The sequence below is a fragment of the Halichoerus grypus genome, chromosome 1 (assembly GCF_964656455.1).
Source record: "Halichoerus grypus chromosome 1, mHalGry1.hap1.1, whole genome shotgun sequence".
NCBI classification, from domain to species: Eukaryota; Metazoa; Chordata; class Mammalia; order Carnivora; family Phocidae; genus Halichoerus; species Halichoerus grypus.
In genome coordinates, this window is record NC_135712.1 from 81,229,904 (window position 1) to 81,249,452 (window position 19,549).

Sequence of the window (19,549 nt, forward strand, 5' to 3'; positions counted from 1 at the left end):
TATAAGCCATACAACCTCTGTTAAACATCTCCTCCCCGAGATCGCCTCATTTGAAAACAAAGTGCTGTTTCTTCCCACTCGACCCCATTCTCAATTCCCTACTTCCCAGGCCCCTACCTATGTGGTTCGAGGGAAAATAAAGAACATGAAACCACCCAAGCAAAATGGGGACAAAGATAGTTTCTTGGTTTCTCTTCAGCTCCATCTGAGGGTCTAGATCAGAGAAGCAGGGTGAGCCTAAGTCAGAGACCACTGGACTAAGCAGTTGACAAACCATGTTGGAGACCAGCTTACAGCATTAGTTCACTCCCACAAGCAGTGGGGCTGAGGCAGCAGAACCCAAGCCCCCTTCAGCTAAGGCTGAGCCTGGGCTATGGGGAACAGCACCCCAGTGATGTACTACGCTGCCCTTCGGCCCACCTGAAGTCAGGCAGGTGACCTCTGAGGCCCAGCGGCTTTAATGACGTCTCCTTCCAGAGACTCCTTCTGCCACGGCTTCATCTGTATGACTGATAACAGTGTAACAAAAGCCCCAAACCACAGAGCCCACACCCCCTAACAGTGGACAAGTACTGCAGTCCTGCCAGGGAGCAGCAGAGAGGAGGCCAGGGAGATGCAGGGGGAGATTTAATTTACACAGCAGCCACTTGGGGCCCAGTCAGAGCCAGGGCAGTGGGGGGGATCTATAGCCAGAGGGCACCTCCCACCCCTTCCCTTGAAGACCAGTCCTCACAGACACTTAGATGCGGCTCCCTGGGTTGTGCAGAGGATGCTCCAGTCAAAAGGAGATTTGGAGATAAGGCTGTCCCCAAAGTCGGGGGAAGTCCGTGGCCTGGAGATGGTTGCCTACATGGTGGCCCAGGGGTCTGAGAGACCAGTCCACGTCCTGGGCACAGTCCTCAGCCTGTGGCCCTAGAGGAAGCCCTCACGGCGGAACTGGTCCTGGAGAAGGGCGCGGTACTGGTCAAACCCGCCCTCGACCCGGGTGACGCTGCCGCCTTCGCACACCCACAACTCTCGGCACACCAACCGGATGAAGCGCTCATCGTGGGACACCAAAATCACACCGCCCTGAAAGAGAGGAGAGCGGGAGGCACTCGGGTTGGGGGGGGCCTCAGGGGTGCTGAGGCTTGGGGAGGAGTGGGCAGCCTGAAGGCACACTCACCCTGAAATTGTTGAGAGCACGGCCCAGAGCCTCAATCGTCTCCATATCCAGGTGGTTTGTGGGTTCATCCAGAATGTAGAAGTTGGGGCTGGAAGGCAGTACCCAGGGAGGCAGGCAGTTATGGGGGTTGGGAGAAAATGAACTCCCCTGATACGAAGACAAGACAAACATTTCCTACTAGGCAAGATGGGGAGAGGAGAAGGCAAGAACTCACCAGGGCATGGTCATCTGAGCAAAGGCTACCCGGCTCTTCTGGCCTCCAGACAAGCTGGCAACAGGGCGCACGGCCAGTTCTCCAGAGACGCCATACCGGCCCAGCTGGTGACGGTACTCCTCCTCAGGCCGCCCTGGAACAGGCCTCACCCCATCAAGTGGCTTCTTGACCCGACTCCCTCCCTTCACCCTCCCCTCAGCCTTACCTCCAAGTGCCCATGTCCTTATCCCTAGACTCAGGGCTCGCTGCTCAGCACCCCACCCCAAGGTAGGCCTAGCTGTAGGGGTCACCTCTTTTCTCGACCCAAATCCCTACGGTACCGGGAAACTTGCGGGCCAGCAGTTCCACAGCACTGACACTCAGGTCCAGCTGCTCCACGTGGTGCTGGCTGAAGTAGCCGATCTTCAGATTCCTACAGGCAGAAAGAGAGGGGGAAAGATGGGGTGGGAGGCGATGCCCATAGAGGAGTGTAGCTACACAGTCGTTGGGGACCGGGGGCTTTACCTGTGAGCATGTCTGATGCCCCGAACAGGTGCCAGGTCCCCCATAAGCAGCTTCAGCATGGTCGACTTCCCAGCCCCGTTCTCCCCAACCTGTCCAAAGAACCATGAGAATGCTGAAGAGCGGACATGTGCAGAACACAGAAGCAAAGGAGGGAAGAACTGGCTCTGACCAATGACTCCTTCAACAACTAAAAAAAATGTTAAGAAACTAGACATAAAAATGAAGGAACTAGTAAAAATGTAAAGGGAATTGACAGCTAAATACCTACTAAGTGCAGGGAACTGAATCCTCCCAGTAACCGAGTGGTAGCTGCTATCTCCACTTAGTGACCAAGCTAGCAATCGGCAGACTCAAGACCTGAAATCTGACCCTGATTTCTCCCTATTCCGTGGTTTGAGAAAACTCAGATCTGAGACTCGGAAGATAAAGTCTTGCCCTACATATTCATAAAATACCACCAAACAGGTTTTCTATCTCTGCAGGGAAGTAGAGCAAAGTCCTTGGCCCAGGCCAACTCCCGCTCCTGCACACCACTTCCCTTTGCAGCTGAGGATCTGGGCCAAGCCACAGCACGTGCTGGGATGCAGAGTCCCAGCTCACGAAACAGAGAAACAGCAACCATACCACACAAATGCGGGACTCGAGATCAGCAGAGACGGAGAGACGGCTGAAGATGACGTGCTTAGGATCATAGTAGAAATCCACCTCATCTAGTTGCAGAATTGGCGGTGAGAACTTCTCAAATCCATCAGGGAACCTGCAGGAGGTGGTGGTGAGGAACATGGGAGCAGCCAGAAACACGAGCTCCCCACCAGCCTCTCGGCCCAGCACTCACTTCATCACCACCTCCAACTCCTTGTCCACAGGTTTCAGCTCTGGCCTGAGGAGAGAGGGGGCAGACTAAATTTATGGCTTTATTTATTTTATTATTTTTAAAGATTTTATTTATTTATTTGATAGAGAGAGAGACAACGAGAGAGGGAACACAAGCAGGGGGAGCAGCAGAGGGAGAGGGAGAAGCAGGCTTCCCACCGAGCAAGGAGCTGGATGTGGGGCTCAATCCCAGGACCCTGGGACCATGACCTGAGCCGAAGGCAGATGCTTAACGAATGAGCCACCCAGGCGCCCCTAAATTTATGGCTTTAAAACTAACTTTGTTTGTTCTTATTATACAAGTAATATACATTCAGAGAAAACTTAGAGAAGGCTTGTACTCCCACCATCCAAACTATATTCTTATTTTAGAATACCTTCTTCTAGTTCACTATATGCTGAAAAAATAGGGTTATCCTTTTTGTAGGTTTTCGGCCTACCAGTTAAGATACCGTGATAAATATTTCAATGTCACAAAAACCTAAGCCTTTGATTTTAGGCTCGCCTCCCTGCCCTCCTCCAACCAGCACCTCTAGGAAGGTTGCTTTAAGATTAAGCCCCCAATGTTCAACATCATTAGTCATTAAAGAAACGCAAATCAAAACCACCGTGAAATATCACTCACGCCCACTAGGCTGGCTGAAATTAAAAAGACAGATAATAAGTGTTGGCAAGGATGCAGAGAAATTGGAACCCTCGTATATTGCTGGTAGAAATATAAAACGGTATGGCTGCTCTAGAGAACAGTTTGGCAGTTCCTCAAAATGTTAAACATAGAATTAATTATCTTGTAACCCAGCAATTCCACTCCGAGGTATATACCCCAGAGAATAGAAAACATATGTCCATATGAAAACTTGTACATAAATGTTCATAGCACTGTTATTCATAAAAGCCAAAAAAAAAGGAACTTCCAATATCTCTTGACTGACGAGGCAATGGACAAAATGCTGTATATCCTGACAATGAAATACTCTCTGACCATAAAAAGGAAGTACCGATACGTGCTACGGCATGAAAGAACCTCGAGAACGTTATGCTAGGTGAAATAAGCCAGGCCCAAAACATCACATGTTATAGGGTTCCATTTATATGAAACGTCCAGAATAAGCAAATAGATTAGAGAAAGTAAATTAGTGGTTGCGTAGGCCTGTGGGCAGCAAGACTAACAGCAGTGTAAAATGCTCTGCTTTCCTGTTGGAGAGGAAACTAAAGCTGGTTTCTAGAAAAGGGGAGATCTAGCATGGGAGGGTAAGGGGTGGCCCGCAAAGTGAGGGAAGAAATTAAGAGACTGGGAGTCAGGGCCCGGTCAAGGGCACTGTACTCACAGCTTCTCCAGCATCTTAAGTTTACTCTGCACTTGAGAGGCTCTGTTGGCATTGTAGCGGAATCGGTCAATGAAAACCTGCGGGCGGACGAGCATCAGCACTGGTCAGGCTCCCTCACCCCGGCCACCTCCGATGCCCACGGGACGGGCCCCCAGCCTGCCCCACACCTGGATATGCTGGCGGTACTGCTGCTGTGCCTCATACTCCCGCTGCTGGTTGAGCAGCCGCTCCTGCTTGCTCTTGATGAAGGTCTCGAAGTCCCCCCGGTAGCCGTCTAGTCGCTGGCTGTGCAGGTGGATGATGTCTGTGGCTATGGCATTCAGGAAGTTGCGGTCGTGGGAGACGACCAGGATTGTAGAGGGCCATGTCTGAGGGGTCACAGGATGGCAGGCCCAGTTTGGGAGAGCAGTCAGCTTCCAGCCCCCCAGGTGTCTTAGAGGCAGACCTTCCCCAGACCTACTCTAACACCTATAGGCACTCACTTGCAGGTAATTCTCCAGCCACAGGATGGCCCTTACATCCAGCATGTTTGTGGGTTCTGGAAAAGTGGGGAAGGATACATTTGGGATTAAAGTGCTATAGAACCTGGATGTTGCTATCCTTCCCCACCCCAAAGTCAGGGTGCCCCCTTTCAAACTCACCATCTAGCAGCAGAAGATCTGGCCTATAGAAAAGAAGAATGTAAGCCTTGAGGTTTTAGGTCAGCAGCTCATGACTTCCCACAAACCAAGGCCCATCCTCCACAGTATCCATACACAGACCCAGGAGACTCACCTAGCAAACAGAGCCCGGGCCAGGGCCAGCCTCATCCTCCAGCCACCTGAGAACTCCCTAAAGAAACGGAGATCACATCAGGGGTAGGTGTTCACCAGAATAGGCAGAGGCAAAGCCAACAGTGTTCACAGCCAAGAATGGCAAGGGCCACTCACCGGGTGGGCTGCTGCTGCATTTTAGGGGTAAAACCAAGCCCAGCAAGAATGACTGATGCCCTAGAAATGAAGAAATGGAAGAACTTGGTTGAAACAGATAACAGAAGGGAAAGGTGAAATCTGAAGGAGGGAAGGGGAATTTTAAATACCTGGCAGGTGCCTTGTCAGCCTCAATCTCCTCCAGTTTGGCATATATTTCCGCCAACTGTGCAGCTTCTGAGCCCTCAGCCCTGGAGTGGGAATGGAGGAAGAGCGCTCAGCCTGACTGGGGGCAGTCTAGGGAGAATGCCCTGGACTCTACGCAGTTGGAGAGCAGGCCACTGACTGCCTTGTTGTCAGGACAGGAATGAACTACAGGAAGCACCTGCTCAAGTCAGGGAGGCCAGTGGGCACTGTGGAAGGAACAGGGCTTTACAGCTCCACAGCGCCAGGATCTAAGCTCTGCTGCTCACTAGGATGAGCGTGCAAGTTGTGGATTGTGGCAGTACGACAGGCACTCTCTGAAGAACCGCGGCTGCTGGTTATTCCCCACCTGGAGCCCTTACCTGCCACTGGCAATCTGGGCACTGAGCTTCCGCTCCCTCTGCAGAAGGTCCTCTCTCATGGTGTCACTCTCTAGCACACTCTGCAGGGCAGGGGTGTCATCTCCAGCAACCTCCTGCTCCACGTGCAGCAGGGAAATGTGGGCTGGAACTCGCAGGCTCCGAGTGGCCAACATCTTCAGGAGTGTCGTCTTCCCCAGCCCATTTCGACCCACCAGCCCATAGCGGCGGCCCCATGCCAGGTTCACATCTGCTCCAGCCAGTAGTACCCTGCAGGGGTAGTAGGAAGAAGACAAAGGGTGCTGCTCCAGAGACAGGTATACAGCGAATTGAACCTCAAAAAACCTAATGTTATTTTAAGCCCCATTTCATCTATCCAAATTCTCCTTTAATTGGAAAAAGAAAAACGTAACCCCTCCAGACTGCCACTACCTCACCTATCGCCAAAAGACACATCAAAGTTCTCAATTCGCACATCATATGATTTGTTCTTGCCAGATGATTCCAACCGACTCTCCTTTCTGCTGCCTGCCTGGCTGGCTGATGCCTCTTCCAAGACCCTTTCAAAGGGAGAAATGAATGGTTTTTAGCATTCCCAGCCACCCTTCCATCCCAATAGAGACTGCTCTATTCTCTTCTCAGCCCTTCTTGCTAAACTCACAGAGGAGTGCTGGTCTTGAGTGTGTCCTTCTCTGAGCGCTTCTCCTGCTTTGCCTTCAGTCGAGCCTCAGCCTTCTCTAGCTTCTTTGCATTCACTGTCTAAAGGTCCAAACACAACCATTTCAGCCTAGGTTGCAGGCTCAGAAAGGAGCCCCAGAAAGAACATCTTAAGTTACCCTGCTTTCAGCAAAAGACATAATCAGAAACCCCCGGAAAAATCCTCCAATATTTAAAGATAGTCAACTTCCACCCCAACCACAGACACAGACCCCTCCCTTTCTTCCTCCTCCTCACCGAGGACTGTTCCCTCTTTAGCAGTCCTGGAAGTTTGGTGCCACAGTCTGTAAGCGATAAGAAAAGCAGTCACCTTCTCCCTGAGGGAAGGGAAACTAACATTTTGAGTAACTAGTATGAACCAGACACAGACATAGACATTTAAAGGAAAGCCTTACAATCCCAGAAATAGCTATCATCCTCCCCATATTTGAACCAAAAACAAACAAAAAAAACCACTTCCCAGATTAAGAATAGAGACTGAGGCAGATAAGCAACTCCTACAAGCTCATGCAGTTGATTAGAAAGTCACAAAATTGGTAAGTAAACCTAAGTGTCCAGCCCCAAGGCCCATAAGCTTCCTACCCTACCTAAGAGCTTGGAAAACTCTCCAATCCTACTCCCTTCATCAATGGCTTCTTTTGCCCTCAGTAAAGACATCAACTAGCTTCTACATCCTTGTTCTGTTGGAAAGGGGTACCAGGAGTCCTGGGCTCCAGGGGAAGGCTGGCTGGGTGGGGGGTGGAGGCTGAGACAAGGGCAGAGAGCAGCTAGTTCAATCTTCCCTCACTCTCACCGTAGTTTTCTGTTATCTTTGACAACTGGATGGGGGCGTCTAGCAGCACCTGGCTGTTTCCCTGGGTCTGTGGCTCATCCCTTTAGGGTAGGAACAGAAAGCGCAGAGTTAAGAATTGAATAAAAAGCTCTACAGCCATCAGACCTTCTTCCCTTACGTCTTGTCTCCTTACCGTCCGCCCTCCCATCGCCCCCACGAATCCCCCTACCCTGGCACGTACAGGCGCAGAGTGTTGTACATGCGCTGGCACACAGCCCTGATGCCCGCGTCATCCTTGCTGTCCCCGGACACCTCCTGCAACAGTTCCCCCACCGCTTCCACCAGGTCATCCACAGACTCGAAGTCCGCGCTGCCGCTGTGCAAGACGCCTGGGCCGGGCGTGGCAGGTCGAGGAAGATACCGGGCAGGGTAGACACACAAGCCGTTTTAGTCCCCGAAACGCGGCCCCACTCCGGGCTCCAGACCTAACCTGCCCTCGGGACAAGAGGTCACGCAGAGGAGAGGCCTAGCAGCGGTCCCGGCACTGCCCTCCCTTAGTCTTTCTCCCAATGACTTCCATTTTGGCCTCCCCAGCGCGCAGATTCGGTTCGGCTCACCCGTCACGTAGTCGAAGACCTGTCCGTCAATTTCGGGGAACTCGCTCCGCAGGATCTCAGCGCAAGTCGCCATGTTCCAGTCGGGCTCCCGTCCGCGCAGGCGCCGTTAGGCGGCAGCCAAGACGCGCCTCCTGCCGGTCTCCCAAAAGCTCGCCCCTCCTTCCAAGGCGCATGCGTAGTGGTGATGTAAGAAAGGCGCGGAGTGCCCGGAACCCGGTGGACCGGGTGAACGGGGCTGGAGGAACCGTGCGCAAGCGCCGCTCAGAGCCTACGCTCGAGCTGCTGTCTCTGCGCTTGCGCAACGCCGTTTCCGCTGAAAAACTAGCCACATGTGCGATTCTCGCTGCCTTCTGGGAGGTGGCGCTCCGAAAGGCGGCGGCGGCGGCGGGGTGCATGGGAGCTCGCGGTTTATCAGGGCGCGAGACGGCCGTGGTCCCGCGGGGGGGAACCTCCCAAGAGACAGGGGGTTGATAAAGCACACGGGCCTCGCTAGATCTCTGCGTTCCCTTGAGGCGCGCCTATCTCAGCGCGCCCAGCGGGGTCCATTTTGGAGGCCACCGAGAGCTCTGCTGACTCATGGTTGGTCCCTGGCCTCTCAGAAGCCTCCTGCACAGTTCTGGGCGGCCCACGGGTTTTGTTCTGGTCCCCAGGGCCTACGGGCTTGTATTAGCCGGGCGGCCAGCCTCAGTTCTCTCGCCTCTGACAGGTCAGCGGACCTGTGCAAATTGTGCTCACTCAGTCCAAACATCACCCCAAGGCACAAGCTCACTTAACCGCCAAAGAGCAAGAAAACGAGATCGGCCAGTGCAAATTCATCAGTATTTATTCCCTACCTACACACCCAAAACAGGCTTCTCTGCACCAGGAAGCTCAGTAAATGAGTGTATAAAGCTACTTTCACTGATTCCCTCTAGAAGTTAGGAATTTTCCCCAAATGATGCTACTGCTTTACATTTAACATGAATATTCTTCCAACCTTAAGATTTTCACCTAAGATCCATTATCCTTTTGCCATCTAGAAAGATCAATCCAACTATTTAAAGTTTAAAAAGCGGGGCGCCTGGGTGGCTCAGTTGGTAAAGCGACTGCCTTCGGCTCAGGTCATGATCCTGGAGTCCCTGGATCGAGTCCCGCATCGGGCTCCCTGCTCGGCAGGGAGCCTGCTTCTCCCTCTGACCCTCCCCCCCTCATGTGCTCTCTCTCTCATTCTCTCTGTCTCAAATAAATAAATAAAATCTTTAAAAAAAAAATAAAAAATAAAAAATAAAGTTTAAAAAGCTTGGGGCACCTGACTGGCTCAGAGGAGCATGCAACTCTTGATCTCAGGGTCCCGAGTTTGGCCCCTCCTTGGGTGTAGAAATTACTTAAATAAAACTTTAAAAAAAAGTTTAAAAAGCTAAGCTACTAGATCTAACAACCACTTTATAGGCAATAGATGGAAGAGGAATTTTTAAAAATATTTATTTGATAGAGAGAGGGAACACAAGCAGGGCGAGTAGGAGAGGGAGAAGCAGGCTTCCCGACGACCAGGGAGCCGGATGCGATGTGGGGCTCCATCTCAGGACCCTGGGATCATGACCTGGGCCAAAGGCAGACGCTTTGTTAAGCGTCCTGGTTAAGTGCCCCTGGAAGAGGAATTGATGGGGAAACTACAAACGATGGCTTCTTCAACAACATTGCAAGAGCTGAGAGAGAACCTATGGTTTATAGGATTTAAAAAGTGAGGGGCACCTGGGTGGCTCAGTTGGTTAAGTACTGGACTCTTGATTTCATCTCAGGTGGTGATCTCAGGGTCATGAGATTGAGTCCTGCATTGCGCTCTATGCTGGGTGAGGAGCCTGATTACGATTCTCTCCCTCTCCTTCTGCCCCTTTCCCCCTCCCCTGGCCCCTCTCAAATAAATAAATAAATAGATAAATAAATAGCATTCATTGACCACAGTGGACCTTGTTTAGATCCAGACACAAGTTGTAAAAAATTCCACAGGACTCTTGGATTACGTGTGAACACAAATCATGAGATACTAAGGAACTGGCTATAAGCTGATAATTGTTAAAGTTGAATGATAGGACACGAAGGTTCATTATATCTCGATACTTCTGTTTATATTTGAAATTTTCTCTAATAGATTTTCTAGGTTTAAAACGGCTGAAGCCAAACAAGGGAAAGATGGTGAGGGCAAATTTGCTTTTATCTGCTCCAATACACCAGCAGGGTATGGAATACTCCCCTCAAGGACAAGCTCATCACAAGATTCTTTGGAGAGAGGAAGTTACAGAAAAGAGAATCCCTTTTATCACCCACTCACCAATGTTTGGGAAGCCTGGGTAATTGGGAAGAGGACAGAATTGAGATGTCAGTTTCTCAGGATGGTGGGAAAATCCAAATGTAAAATTTGCTTAATCTCTGCTAATTACAGAATACCTGCCTAAAGCTGAAAGTGAATTAGGGAAAGAATCTCTACCCTCAGGGGACTGGGACCAGGTGGAGCTGCTTGCCCTTGAGGTTGTGTTTTGGGGAGACAGGAGACCTGGGGTAACACCAGTCAGGATAAGGGCTTGGATAACCATGAAGGGCCTAACAATCGACACAAGATAAGAGTCTTAAGAGAGTTCAGAATGTAAAATTCTACTCATAGCAGGCAGCGTGAGATTTGGGAAGAGCAATTCCAACAGTCCCCCTCCCTATCGAGCTCCCGCATTAACACTTAGCAACTCCGCTCTACAGAGTTTATTGGGTTTATAACTGGACAAAGTCACACGTGTACAAAATGAAGCTCACACTATCCCAAAGCAGAGTAGGGATTGAGGGCTGGGGATCCGTTACTGGCCTTTGGGGGAGCTCCGAGGTGAGGGGCAGCCAACCCTCCCACTCCAGAGAGATGTGGCCACAGGGGAGGGGAGGAGAGGGAGCCCACCTGGCTTTGGTCACAGAACACAGAGCCTGGCATTGGGCCAGGGCAGACACATGGATGGTGAAGTAGGAGCCCCAGAAACCACCCTGCCCAGGGAGCCCGGGGACTGCTCCACCAGTCCCGCTCGCAATGTGGTTGGTCCAGACCTAGACTCAGGGGCTGGTGCAAAGGGAAGGCAGCAAAGCAGGAGGGAGGAGACACTGAAGTGTGGTGGCCCAGGGCACCCAGACCTGTGGAAAAGGGCGGGTGGGGAGACAGGCTAGCTGCTACTAGGCAGCTAGCAGCGGGTCTCATAAATGCCGCTGCGGCCAATGTAGCGCACCCATTTGATGACATCGTGGTCGCTGTAGTTCAGCTTCGGTTCAAACACCTTCAAGTAGCGCACCTTGAGGCCAGAGGGTGCGAATGGCACCTGGGCAAAGGACAGCTCCAGTTAGGAATGTGGTCTTCCTCTCACAGCTGCTCTCCTCTGGGAAGTTCTGTAGCCCTGACCTACTTCATCTCTCTCTACTACAGGTGTTTGAATGCTTGGGGTCCTGAAAGAAGCTGGGGGAAGCTTAAGAAGAGTCTTCTTAAGAGGTTACTAAAGAAGAGAGCATATCCAAGAGTAACTAATATAATCACTTGGGTTTGAAGTCAGGCCTTGCCTGTGATAACCTGAATCAATTCCTTTAATCAGCAGGAGGCAACAACCAAAGACCCACTGTAGAACACACTTATCCTGCTCAATATTATGGGCTTAAAAAATAAGGTGGAGAAAATTATATGTCTAACATGCACAAAGCAAAGTCAGCCCATTCTCCTGTCTGTAAATAAACTTTGTGTCTTACTTGGCATTCAAGCAATCTAAATTTTTCCAAAAAATTGTTTTATGACAGCTTTAGAAGTCAAAGATATTTGTCAGTGTGAATAGCAATTTCTAGTAAGAGGCCTGAAGGGGGAAGGAATGGGTCCATGAATTAAAAGTCATTTCCCCTCTCTAAGTCTCATATGCAGGTAGCAAGGTACAGAAATTGACCTGAACAATCCTAAGATCTTTCTTAGCACACCCTGCCATGGCTCTAGGCCCCTCCTTTGCCATACCTCAAAGTTCATGGAAATGGGGGGTCGAGCCCATTTCTTCTTGTCATTGGTGGGCAGAAGTTCAATCTCTGCGCTGATTTGCGATTCCTTCATGCCTGCCATGCGCTTGATCCTGGGAAGAGAGGGGCAATAAGCAGGAAGTGCCCCTGATAGCCTGGAGGAGTTTCAAGGTGGAGGGTGCCTTTTTGGAGGGGTCGGGGGAAGGGAACTGAAGAGCTTGTGGGAGGTGCTAGGACAAAAAGTATGGGGAAGAACCTGAGAACCACTTGCTAGGGAACTTTGGGTATGCTATTCCTTTAGCACTGTTGGCTGCAGTTTCAGCTTAGATACACAGGCATGCTATCCCCTGCTTTCTATTTCACAGAAATATTACAAGGGCAAACAGGGAAAACATGGAAACATTTTGATAAATAAATGCATGCATGCACCCAAGTGCAGGCATGTGCACACTCACACAGAGGTACAGGAGTGAGAGCACAAGCAGAGGTTCCTGGAGAAAAAGACAGGTACCCTCCCCCCACCCACAACACACACACTCTCTATCTCTCAAGACAATGAAGGTAAAACTTAAAAAGAGGGTACACCAAAGCATTTTGAGCCCTGCGGTGGCCTCGTGAAGGAGACTCACTTCCACACAATGGCGTTCTCGCTGGCCTTGTACTTGGCCTTCCCCTTCATGCAGATCACCTGTACCCCGCTTGTATTCAGTGGGGTTGGGATCCTCACCTAGAAGCGATACAACTGTCAGGGCGCTCTGTGAAGCCCTGACATCAGCTGCCTTTATACCTGGAGACAGTGCTTCCTCCTCCCCAAGTTCCCTGTTCTCACCTCAATCTTCTGAGCCAGTAATGAGGGCTTGAAATTGGACTTGATGACAACCTTAACCTCCAGCTTGGTGCGTCCCACTTCTCGCACTAGTGGGATCACCCGGAAAGGAAGGATGATGTCCTTGGTGGTACGATACCTTTAGGGGTGGGGAGCAAGGTTGGCATAGGAGAGCCTGTCCTCCTCCCTCTCCCCCATCTCTCTTGGCCAGCAGCACCCCCTGCCTCCTCACACCCCAATGGCACCTCATTAGCTCAAACTCTCCATCTGGTGGGATGAAGCTGATGCTGCGTTCAGAGTCAAACTTGCTGAGTCGCACACACTGGTGGAAGGTGCAGTCATCGATGGCAATTGATTGCTTCCCACTGCGAGCAGGGGCAGAAGGTCTCCTCGTTGGTACAGGAGTGTGGCAGGAGAGAGTTGGCTGGGACGCTGTCCCACCCCCAAAGGCTGCCACATCCTGGGTAAGGCCTGTGCTACAGACTATGGAAAGCTACCAGAATGGAGAAAGCTGGCAACCAGGCAAGCACACCCTCGGGAAGAGGAAGTCTGCATTACTGCAGAAATGGTATCTTGAAGGAACCTGTGATAGCCCAAGCCCTGCTCAGCCCTCCAAGGTCCACCCTCTCCCACCAGCAACCCTGCTCAGGCACCTCTTGCTTGTTTCATCAGCTGTGCCTTTGCTTTGCTTCTCAATGACAATCTTGTCATTCATCCCAAACTTGCACTCAGGCATGCCACTCAGGTAGCTCTTCATCACCACCCGGCCTGACACATGGGCGCTCAGCACCTGCCCTGGTGATAGACAGATACATGGGAACATTGGAGTTAGGACGAGAATCCTGCCCTGATCCTGCCTCTCTAGCTTCATCACGAGAGGGCTCTCACCCTGGGGGGACATGAGGAGGTTCACACTCTCCAGCACATCCAAGAAGAGCTCATTCCGGCGATACTTGATGCCCTCCCGCCGCCAGCCAATCTGCCCGGTCACCTGGCTGGTGATCTGGGATTGCTCTTCTTTTGTCTACATGGGGGGACAGAGAAAAATACTAATGGCCTCATTCCTCTCCACCTTCAATGATCCTGTCTCTATCCCCACTCCACTCATTCCCCCTCCCTTTTAGTCCCCACCCTGTAATTCATCCTCCCCATGAGCTCCATGCGGCAGGGCCCGAAGAAAACTGGAGCAAAGCTGTGAAGGTGGAAGCTGAGGGAACAGCTTACCTGATGCTGGAGGCCAAAGGGCCAATGTGATGCCCACAGGAAGCAGGAGGGGAGCACAGACGGGAAGCAGCAGGCAGAAAAGAAGAAGGCAGCTATAAGGCCTGGATCCTAGAGGAGGGCCCATGCTCTCTCCTCCTGAGGAACACCAGGCCTCCAGGGCAGTCCACACCCTTCCTTCCCCCAGTGCAGAAGGAAACTGCTTGAACTGTATTCCCAGTAACAGAGATGCTGAGTCAGCTGCTCCTAGGGTGGAGGGCCACATACAGCAAAATAGGCCCGCAATCATGGTAGAGGGCTCAGGCCAGCACTTCCTGTCAAAGGCGGGCTCTTGAGTCAGCTGGGACAAGGCTCCGGGGGGCTCAATGAGGATGGGCCCCACCCTTGCTGTGGCTGTCCCACTGAGTACCTGGCTCTTGATACCCTGCTGAGTGATGAAGGTTTTCAGTGCTCCTGTCTCTGAATTCTGTGGATAGCCAAAGTCCAGGATCTCTGCAAAAGGAAGGGAACCATCAGCCCCTGGAAAAAACTGAAGGCTCCTTCAGTCCAATCCCTCCCCTGGTCTGGACCTATCTGGCCAGCACAGCCCTAGAAGAGTATGGGATCATCTGCAGCAATGTCCTCTAGCTCTGTAGCATTTACTCTGGGATTTGTGCTTCATAAGAAAACATAATTAAAACGTCAGATTTTTTTCACAGAGAAAATCAGAAGAATCTCATGGATAGTGGGTAAGAGATCAAGAAGCACTGAGTCCTTAGAAAACAGACACTGGGAAGGGAGAAAGACTCTGTTCCCTTAAATCATACCCTACAGAGGAACAGAGATAATGCAACCCCAGCAGTCGGTAATATCTCACCCTCCTTCAGGCTCTGAGGCAGCTGTTGAGATAGAAAGCTGGAAGGACAGTCAGTGAACTAAGGCCCAAACCACAAAGGTAAGAGGGAAATGTGCTTAACTGCAGGAGGCCCAGCTACCAAGCCCCACAGTTAGGTTCCTAGCCCCCTGAAAGATCTTTTGGTCCTCCGCCCCATCTCCCCATACCTCCACTCGCTAGCCTATTTCTGTGTTCTACTTCAGAGCAGCCTTTAGGGCTGAATTTAGACTGGCCTTTTCAGGGTTCAAAAGACCAGACAGTCAGGAAAGAAAGTTCACAGGACACTGGAGGGAACCTCACATGTGCCCCTACCTGCAGGCTAGGCCCCATCAGGTCCATCCCCACCCTGGGCCCACTGCCCTGCCAGCCTCACCATCCAGCAGCTCATATATGAGCACAAAATTGTTCTTGATGTTCTCCTCGCTGATCTTGCCAAAGTAGGCAGCCATTACGTCACACATCTTATAGAGGAATTCGAAGACCATGGCAGCATTGACATTCTGCTTGGTGACAGCTGCCAACCAGATGTTGGACCGCTTAACATGGAAGAAACTGGTGCGAGCGATGTTGGTGACGGGGCTGCGAACCTGCTGCCGGGCGTGGATAACATTGACCCGAAAGGCATCCACTGCATTCCTCCTGAGGGAAAAGGGACATAGGGGCTGCTCAGCACCCCGTCAAACCTCACTCCATGGGGATCAACCACAGCTGCTAACAACCTTTCCCCCTTTCACTGCTTAAGTCTGACATGTACTCTGAAGCCAATGCCTAAACCACTGGGGCAGTTCCCTTGTGGCTCCCAGCAGAGGCATGGGAGTAGGGCCGGAGCTGAGCAGGTGTCTGAAGGCCACCAGAGACAGGGAAGTCAGGTGGGAATGACAGGAGGACAGGTGTGGTGTTAATAAAGTAAAGTCCATCAGGCTTAAGGAGGTATGTTCCCGACTCCCAGGCCTGGCCCCAATTTCCCAGCTGCCACCTCTCTAACTTCTCATTAAGCTCCAGGCCCAAATGAGAAAGATACCCTACTTCTTCTTCAGTTCTCCCACTTGTGATCCTACCAGTGGGGAGGCGTGGCTCTTCTGGAACTGAGACAAAGCCACCGTGACTTTGGAGAAGGCTCTAATCTACTGAGGAAGATGCACCAAGGGGCCATGGAGCTGGGCCATTCATTCCTGTCCAGGATCCAATTCCAGGACGAGTTCAGGGAATGAAAACAGATGAAGAAAACAATGATGGGGGGCAGGGCCCCCCACCCACCTGTGCCTGGGCGGCAGCTTGATAGGCTGCTTACCTATTGCTACGGCAGCCAATGAGATGGGATGAGAGAAATGACGCCAGCAAGAAGAGGAGAGTGACAGCAACGAGAGAGAGGATTAGACACACAACACACTGGGGTGGGCAGCAGACACCATGAGGTGGAAGCTGACGAGCAACAGGCAAGGGGTGGGAAAGCACAGCAAGGCACGCAAGACAGTATGTGCCCTGGCTTAAGCAGGTCCATCCAGGGCAGGAGGGAGTGCGGATGGGTGTAGCCAGCCAGGTTCAGGCAAGCCAGGCACTCCCACAACTCTAGTGCATGCCCACCACCAGCCAATGGACAAACAGCCACAAAGGCCAGGCCAGCCCACTAGCCAGGGAGCTGGGAGCCAAGGAGCTAGGGCACTGCAGCAGGCCCATTCTATAACTATCTATCCTAAGCTCTTAAAGGAAGAAAAACAGGGCAGCATGAACCAGAGGAGCCTAATCTCATTAGAGCTGCTGAGGCTAGGATGTGTCTCCTCACTCAGGAAAGAACAGCGGCATGCAGGGTGGGGCAGAATGAGAAGGCAGGCTGTGCCTCCTTGTTAAGGTCTGAGGGACCCAGAACAAGGAGCTCTTCCAGGTCTACTCTGATAGGCCAGAAAGGGCCACATGGCTCCCTGCCCTTCCCTCAGTGACCCGGAGAGTGCCTCAGGCTTGCTCACAACCTCTCTTCTAGGAGTGGCCCCAAGGAACTGAAAACAGCTGAGTCAGCAGCCTGCCTCCTCCTGAGAAAGGGAGTGGGAGAGGATTTGGCAGCCTGGAGAGGCTTTCAAGAGAATCCAGTGAAGGCTCTCACCATGAGAAGGGCTTCTGAGAGCAAGACTTAGACAGACTAGTACCACTAGCCTGGCCACTAACTTCAGCCCCTGGAGAAAGATCTCCCTCCTCAGAGGAGGAGGAATTAATCTGCCAGGGCAAAAGCACTCATTTCCAGCAAGTAGGTCTGTCACTAAGGGAAGCAGACGGCAGGAAGGGCAAGAGTTCCTAAGACTGTGGGGGCCATACCATTCCACAGGTCCCGCCTATTGCCAGGCCAATAGCACAGACCTAATGGGAACCAGGCTGTATTAGCTGAGCTTCTAGGATGCAGCAAGGGATGGGGGTGGCCCAAGTCAAGTCTCTGGTAGGAACGGACCTGGTCCTACATGCTGGGGAGGAGGGATGAAGGGTGGGGGCACAGCTGGCTCAGCCAGGGGACTCACCCGATGTCATCTCGGTAGACCCGGGAGATGAGCACCTCCCCCTTGTGATTATAGATGAATAAGCCTCCAATCATGGCGGCAGCTCAGTCTCCAAGGCCCATCGCTCTGAGAACAGACCTAGGACAGGCGGAGGCAGGGTAAGGGAAGGCCTGAGAACCTCTGCCAACATCCTCTGTGGGGCTGTGCAGGTCACTGGCTGGGCTTTTTTTCCTGACTCAACCCTCCAGTAAGTGACCCTGAAGCCCTCCCCAGGCATGCCCCTCCCCTTAGCCAGGCTCCAGTTCCTGTTTATCCCACACTGGAAAGGAGAAAGAAATGGAGAGGGACTTGGGCCCAGGATTCTAAGGCCATTTTGACCCTCCCTTTTCTGGGGCTGAGCCCAGAGAGTAGCCCCCTCCCCCTCTTCACAGTGCTGAGCTCAGCACGGATCCTTTTTGGCCCCTTCCTGTGCAGACTCTCACTCAGACTGTAGCCGGTGAGTCACTGTGAAGGCCTGCCTGCGGCTGCAGGAATGGCGGTAGGAATTACTCCACTTTGTTCAGGTCTGGGGCCCCCAGGCACAGCTTTAGGAGCACCCAGTCTCTCAGGCTCCACTACCCTTCTGAGAAGACTGCAGGGCCTGAACCTGCTGCTCTCTAATTCACAGAAGTCTAAACATTCCAGGAAAGGGTGTGCAGGGCGTGGGGAGGAGAGAAGGGAGGCCTTAGGCCCTGACACCAACCCAGGAGTGTGGCTCCAACCAATCCCAGGCAGTCAGATAAGCAGGCAAAAGAGCAGAGTAGAAAGGCCCCAGCCCTGGCAGACTACACTTCAATGACCCAAGCTGCTTATGAGTTATTTTTAACCACCTCCCTTTCAAAAAGGGAGGATCCCTCTCAGCTCCCAAAGGCAATAAAAATAAGGGGGTGGGGGGTGGGGGGTGAGGGTACAGTTCATAAAATGAAGAGATCAATCCAGCTGAAATTCTATGATTCCAGACCCATGACATAACTCATTTCTGGCCTGAGTACCTACAAGCAAGGGGCGGAATATGTGAATTATCCAAATTATTTGGGTCAAATTAATTTAGACTGTTTGCAAGGAGAAAAAGGGTTAATTTAGTTCTAGATTTCCTGAATTAGCTCTGGTATTAATTTCACAGGGCAGAGGGAGTTTAGCAGACTTTTCTAAACTGGAAAATAGAGCCTATTACTGTGGCCATCAGGGTCTCCCAAACTCAGTGAGAGGTCTCTCAAGGTGGTGGTGAACACATTTCACCCTTCAGTCCCAAAGAGGCTGGGAGAAGAAATGCAAAATGGAGATAGAGCCCTGAGCAAAGAAGCAAGTTCACAGGTATCAAGTGGTAGGGACCTCAGAGCACCAATGAGCAAAGGTGCGGCCCAGGGCAGGAAGGGAATACTGAGTTAAGGGGAAAGACTGGTAGAAACAGCCAGGCGGTCTACTTCAGGTGAGCCTGCAGCAGCAACAGGGCTGGGGGGAACATCTGGAGGAAGGAGTTTCCAGTGTGGCAAAGGTAAGGCTTTGAAGAGGAAAAAACAGTAGGGAGAGACTGACAGTGGTGAATAAGGGAAAGCTGGGGCTGCGTAACTTGCTTTGAGGTTCAAGCGTAGAGGCATGAGCGGGTGGTGGGCTTTTCGCCCTGGGGAGGAAGACATCGCGGGAAAAATATGGCTCCACGGGGGTGCGGGGGCTGTCACAGGCCTGAGGAAGAAGAGCCGCGGGGTGTCACTCAACTGGGAGGAGGGGGTACCGCAGGGTGGGAGGCTTGTCACAGTCCAAGGAGGCGGCACAAGGGGGTGTCACTGTCCTAGGAGATGGGGGAATTGTCCTTGCGCTGAGAGGAGGCGCCAAGGAGCGGGGGGGGGGGGTTGTCACGATCCCGGGTAGGGGGGCGCCGCGCGGCGTCCCCGCTCTGGGAGGATTCCAGTAAGTCTCCCTCTCACGGGAGGCGCTGGACGGGTCAGGTGGAGGGCGCCGCTCCTGGCCCGTCCTGCAACCGCGCCCCGGGCGCCCCCGCCCCGCCGTCAGCTCCCTCCAGATCTGAAGGCTGAGGCCAGTCCCGGGTGTGGGCAGCTTTCCGCGTAGCGCAGTGCAGGGAAGGGCAAAGCTGGGCAGCGTGGTAGGCGTCCTCCCTCACCCCTGGCCAGATCCCGAGCTTACCTGGTGTCCGCGACCCCCTGCTCGGCCCGCCCGGCCACTCTCCAGATCCCAAGATGTCCGCCCACCCCCTGCTCGCTTGTCCGCTGCCTCGGCTTTCACTGCAGTGCCGCGGCCCCGCCCCGAACACAGTTGCGCGTGCGCGTCCAGCGATCGCGCCGACTACATATCCCGTCAGGCCCCTCGACCTTCTCGCTTACAATTTTAAGCTTTCTAGGTTTAGGAAAACTACAACTACCCGAATGCCTTCGGCTGGGAAGGCGTGCCTTGGGGGAGGGATAGGCGTGGCCTTATCCACCCTTTCACGAAA

The 19,549-nt window shown here is 52.4% G+C and overlaps 2 protein-coding genes across 3 annotated transcripts; both read right to left on the bottom strand.

The window, feature by feature from the left end:
• Window positions 1–614: 614 nt before the first annotated feature.
• ABCF3 (ATP binding cassette subfamily F member 3) lies at window positions 615–7,829 on the bottom strand. 2 transcript variants are annotated; one of them, XM_078068292.1, is made up of 21 exons: window positions 7,662–7,829; window positions 7,274–7,433; window positions 7,066–7,145; window positions 6,510–6,556; window positions 6,217–6,314; window positions 5,993–6,115; window positions 5,559–5,825; window positions 5,163–5,243; window positions 5,014–5,073; window positions 4,859–4,915; window positions 4,726–4,748; window positions 4,567–4,622; window positions 4,252–4,452; window positions 4,085–4,161; window positions 2,719–2,763; window positions 2,508–2,640; window positions 1,884–1,972; window positions 1,700–1,791; window positions 1,380–1,512; window positions 1,166–1,253; window positions 615–1,071 (listed from the first exon to the last, which is right to left on the bottom strand). In XM_078068292.1, exons 1-21 carry the CDS (start codon window positions 7,732–7,734, stop codon window positions 913–915), a joined length of 2,142 nt encoding a protein of 713 aa, XP_077924418.1. In that variant the 5' UTR covers window positions 7,735–7,829; the 3' UTR covers window positions 615–912. The 2 variants fall into 2 exon arrangements, with proteins under 2 accessions (XP_077924418.1, XP_035978370.2); XM_036122477.2 differs by having other exon boundaries at window positions 7,286–7,433; window positions 7,662–7,826.
• Window positions 7,830–10,376: 2,547 nt separating this feature from the next.
• On the bottom strand, window positions 10,377–19,386 carry AP2M1 (adaptor related protein complex 2 subunit mu 1). The gene is made up of 11 exons (XM_036122486.2): window positions 19,243–19,386; window positions 17,083–17,199; window positions 14,952–15,217; window positions 14,114–14,196; window positions 13,372–13,507; window positions 13,137–13,278; window positions 12,729–12,848; window positions 12,487–12,622; window positions 12,287–12,384; window positions 11,659–11,770; window positions 10,377–10,987 (listed from the first exon to the last, which is right to left on the bottom strand). The coding sequence occupies exons 2-11, from the start codon at window positions 17,154–17,156 to the stop codon at window positions 10,853–10,855; spliced, it is 1,302 nt and encodes a 433-aa protein (XP_035978379.1). The 5' UTR covers window positions 17,157–17,199; window positions 19,243–19,386; the 3' UTR covers window positions 10,377–10,852.
• Between the last annotated feature and the right edge of the window lie 163 nt (window positions 19,387–19,549).

Coding starts and splice junctions, on each gene's coding strand:
- ABCF3 (XM_078068292.1), bottom strand. CDS start 7,734: ATGGCGACTTGCGCTGAGATCCTGCGGAGCGAGTTCCCCGAAATTGAC. Junction 6,557..7,065: donor AAAGATAACAGAAAACTACG/GTGAGAGTGAGG, acceptor TATCGCTTACAG/ACTGTGGCACCAAACTTCCA. Junction 2,641..2,718: donor GAGTTGGAGGTGGTGATGAA/GTGAGTGCTGGG, acceptor CACCTCCTGCAG/GTTCCCTGATGGATTTGAGA.
- AP2M1 (XM_036122486.2), bottom strand. CDS start 17,156: ATGATTGGAGGCTTATTCATCTATAATCACAAGGGGGAGGTGCTCATC. Junction 14,197..14,951: donor CATATATGAGCTGCTGGATG/GTGAGGCTGGCA, acceptor TTCCTTTTGCAG/AGATCCTGGACTTTGGCTAT. Junction 12,623..12,728: donor GGAGAGTTTGAGCTAATGAG/GTGCCATTGGGG, acceptor CCACCCCTAAAG/GTATCGTACCACCAAGGACA.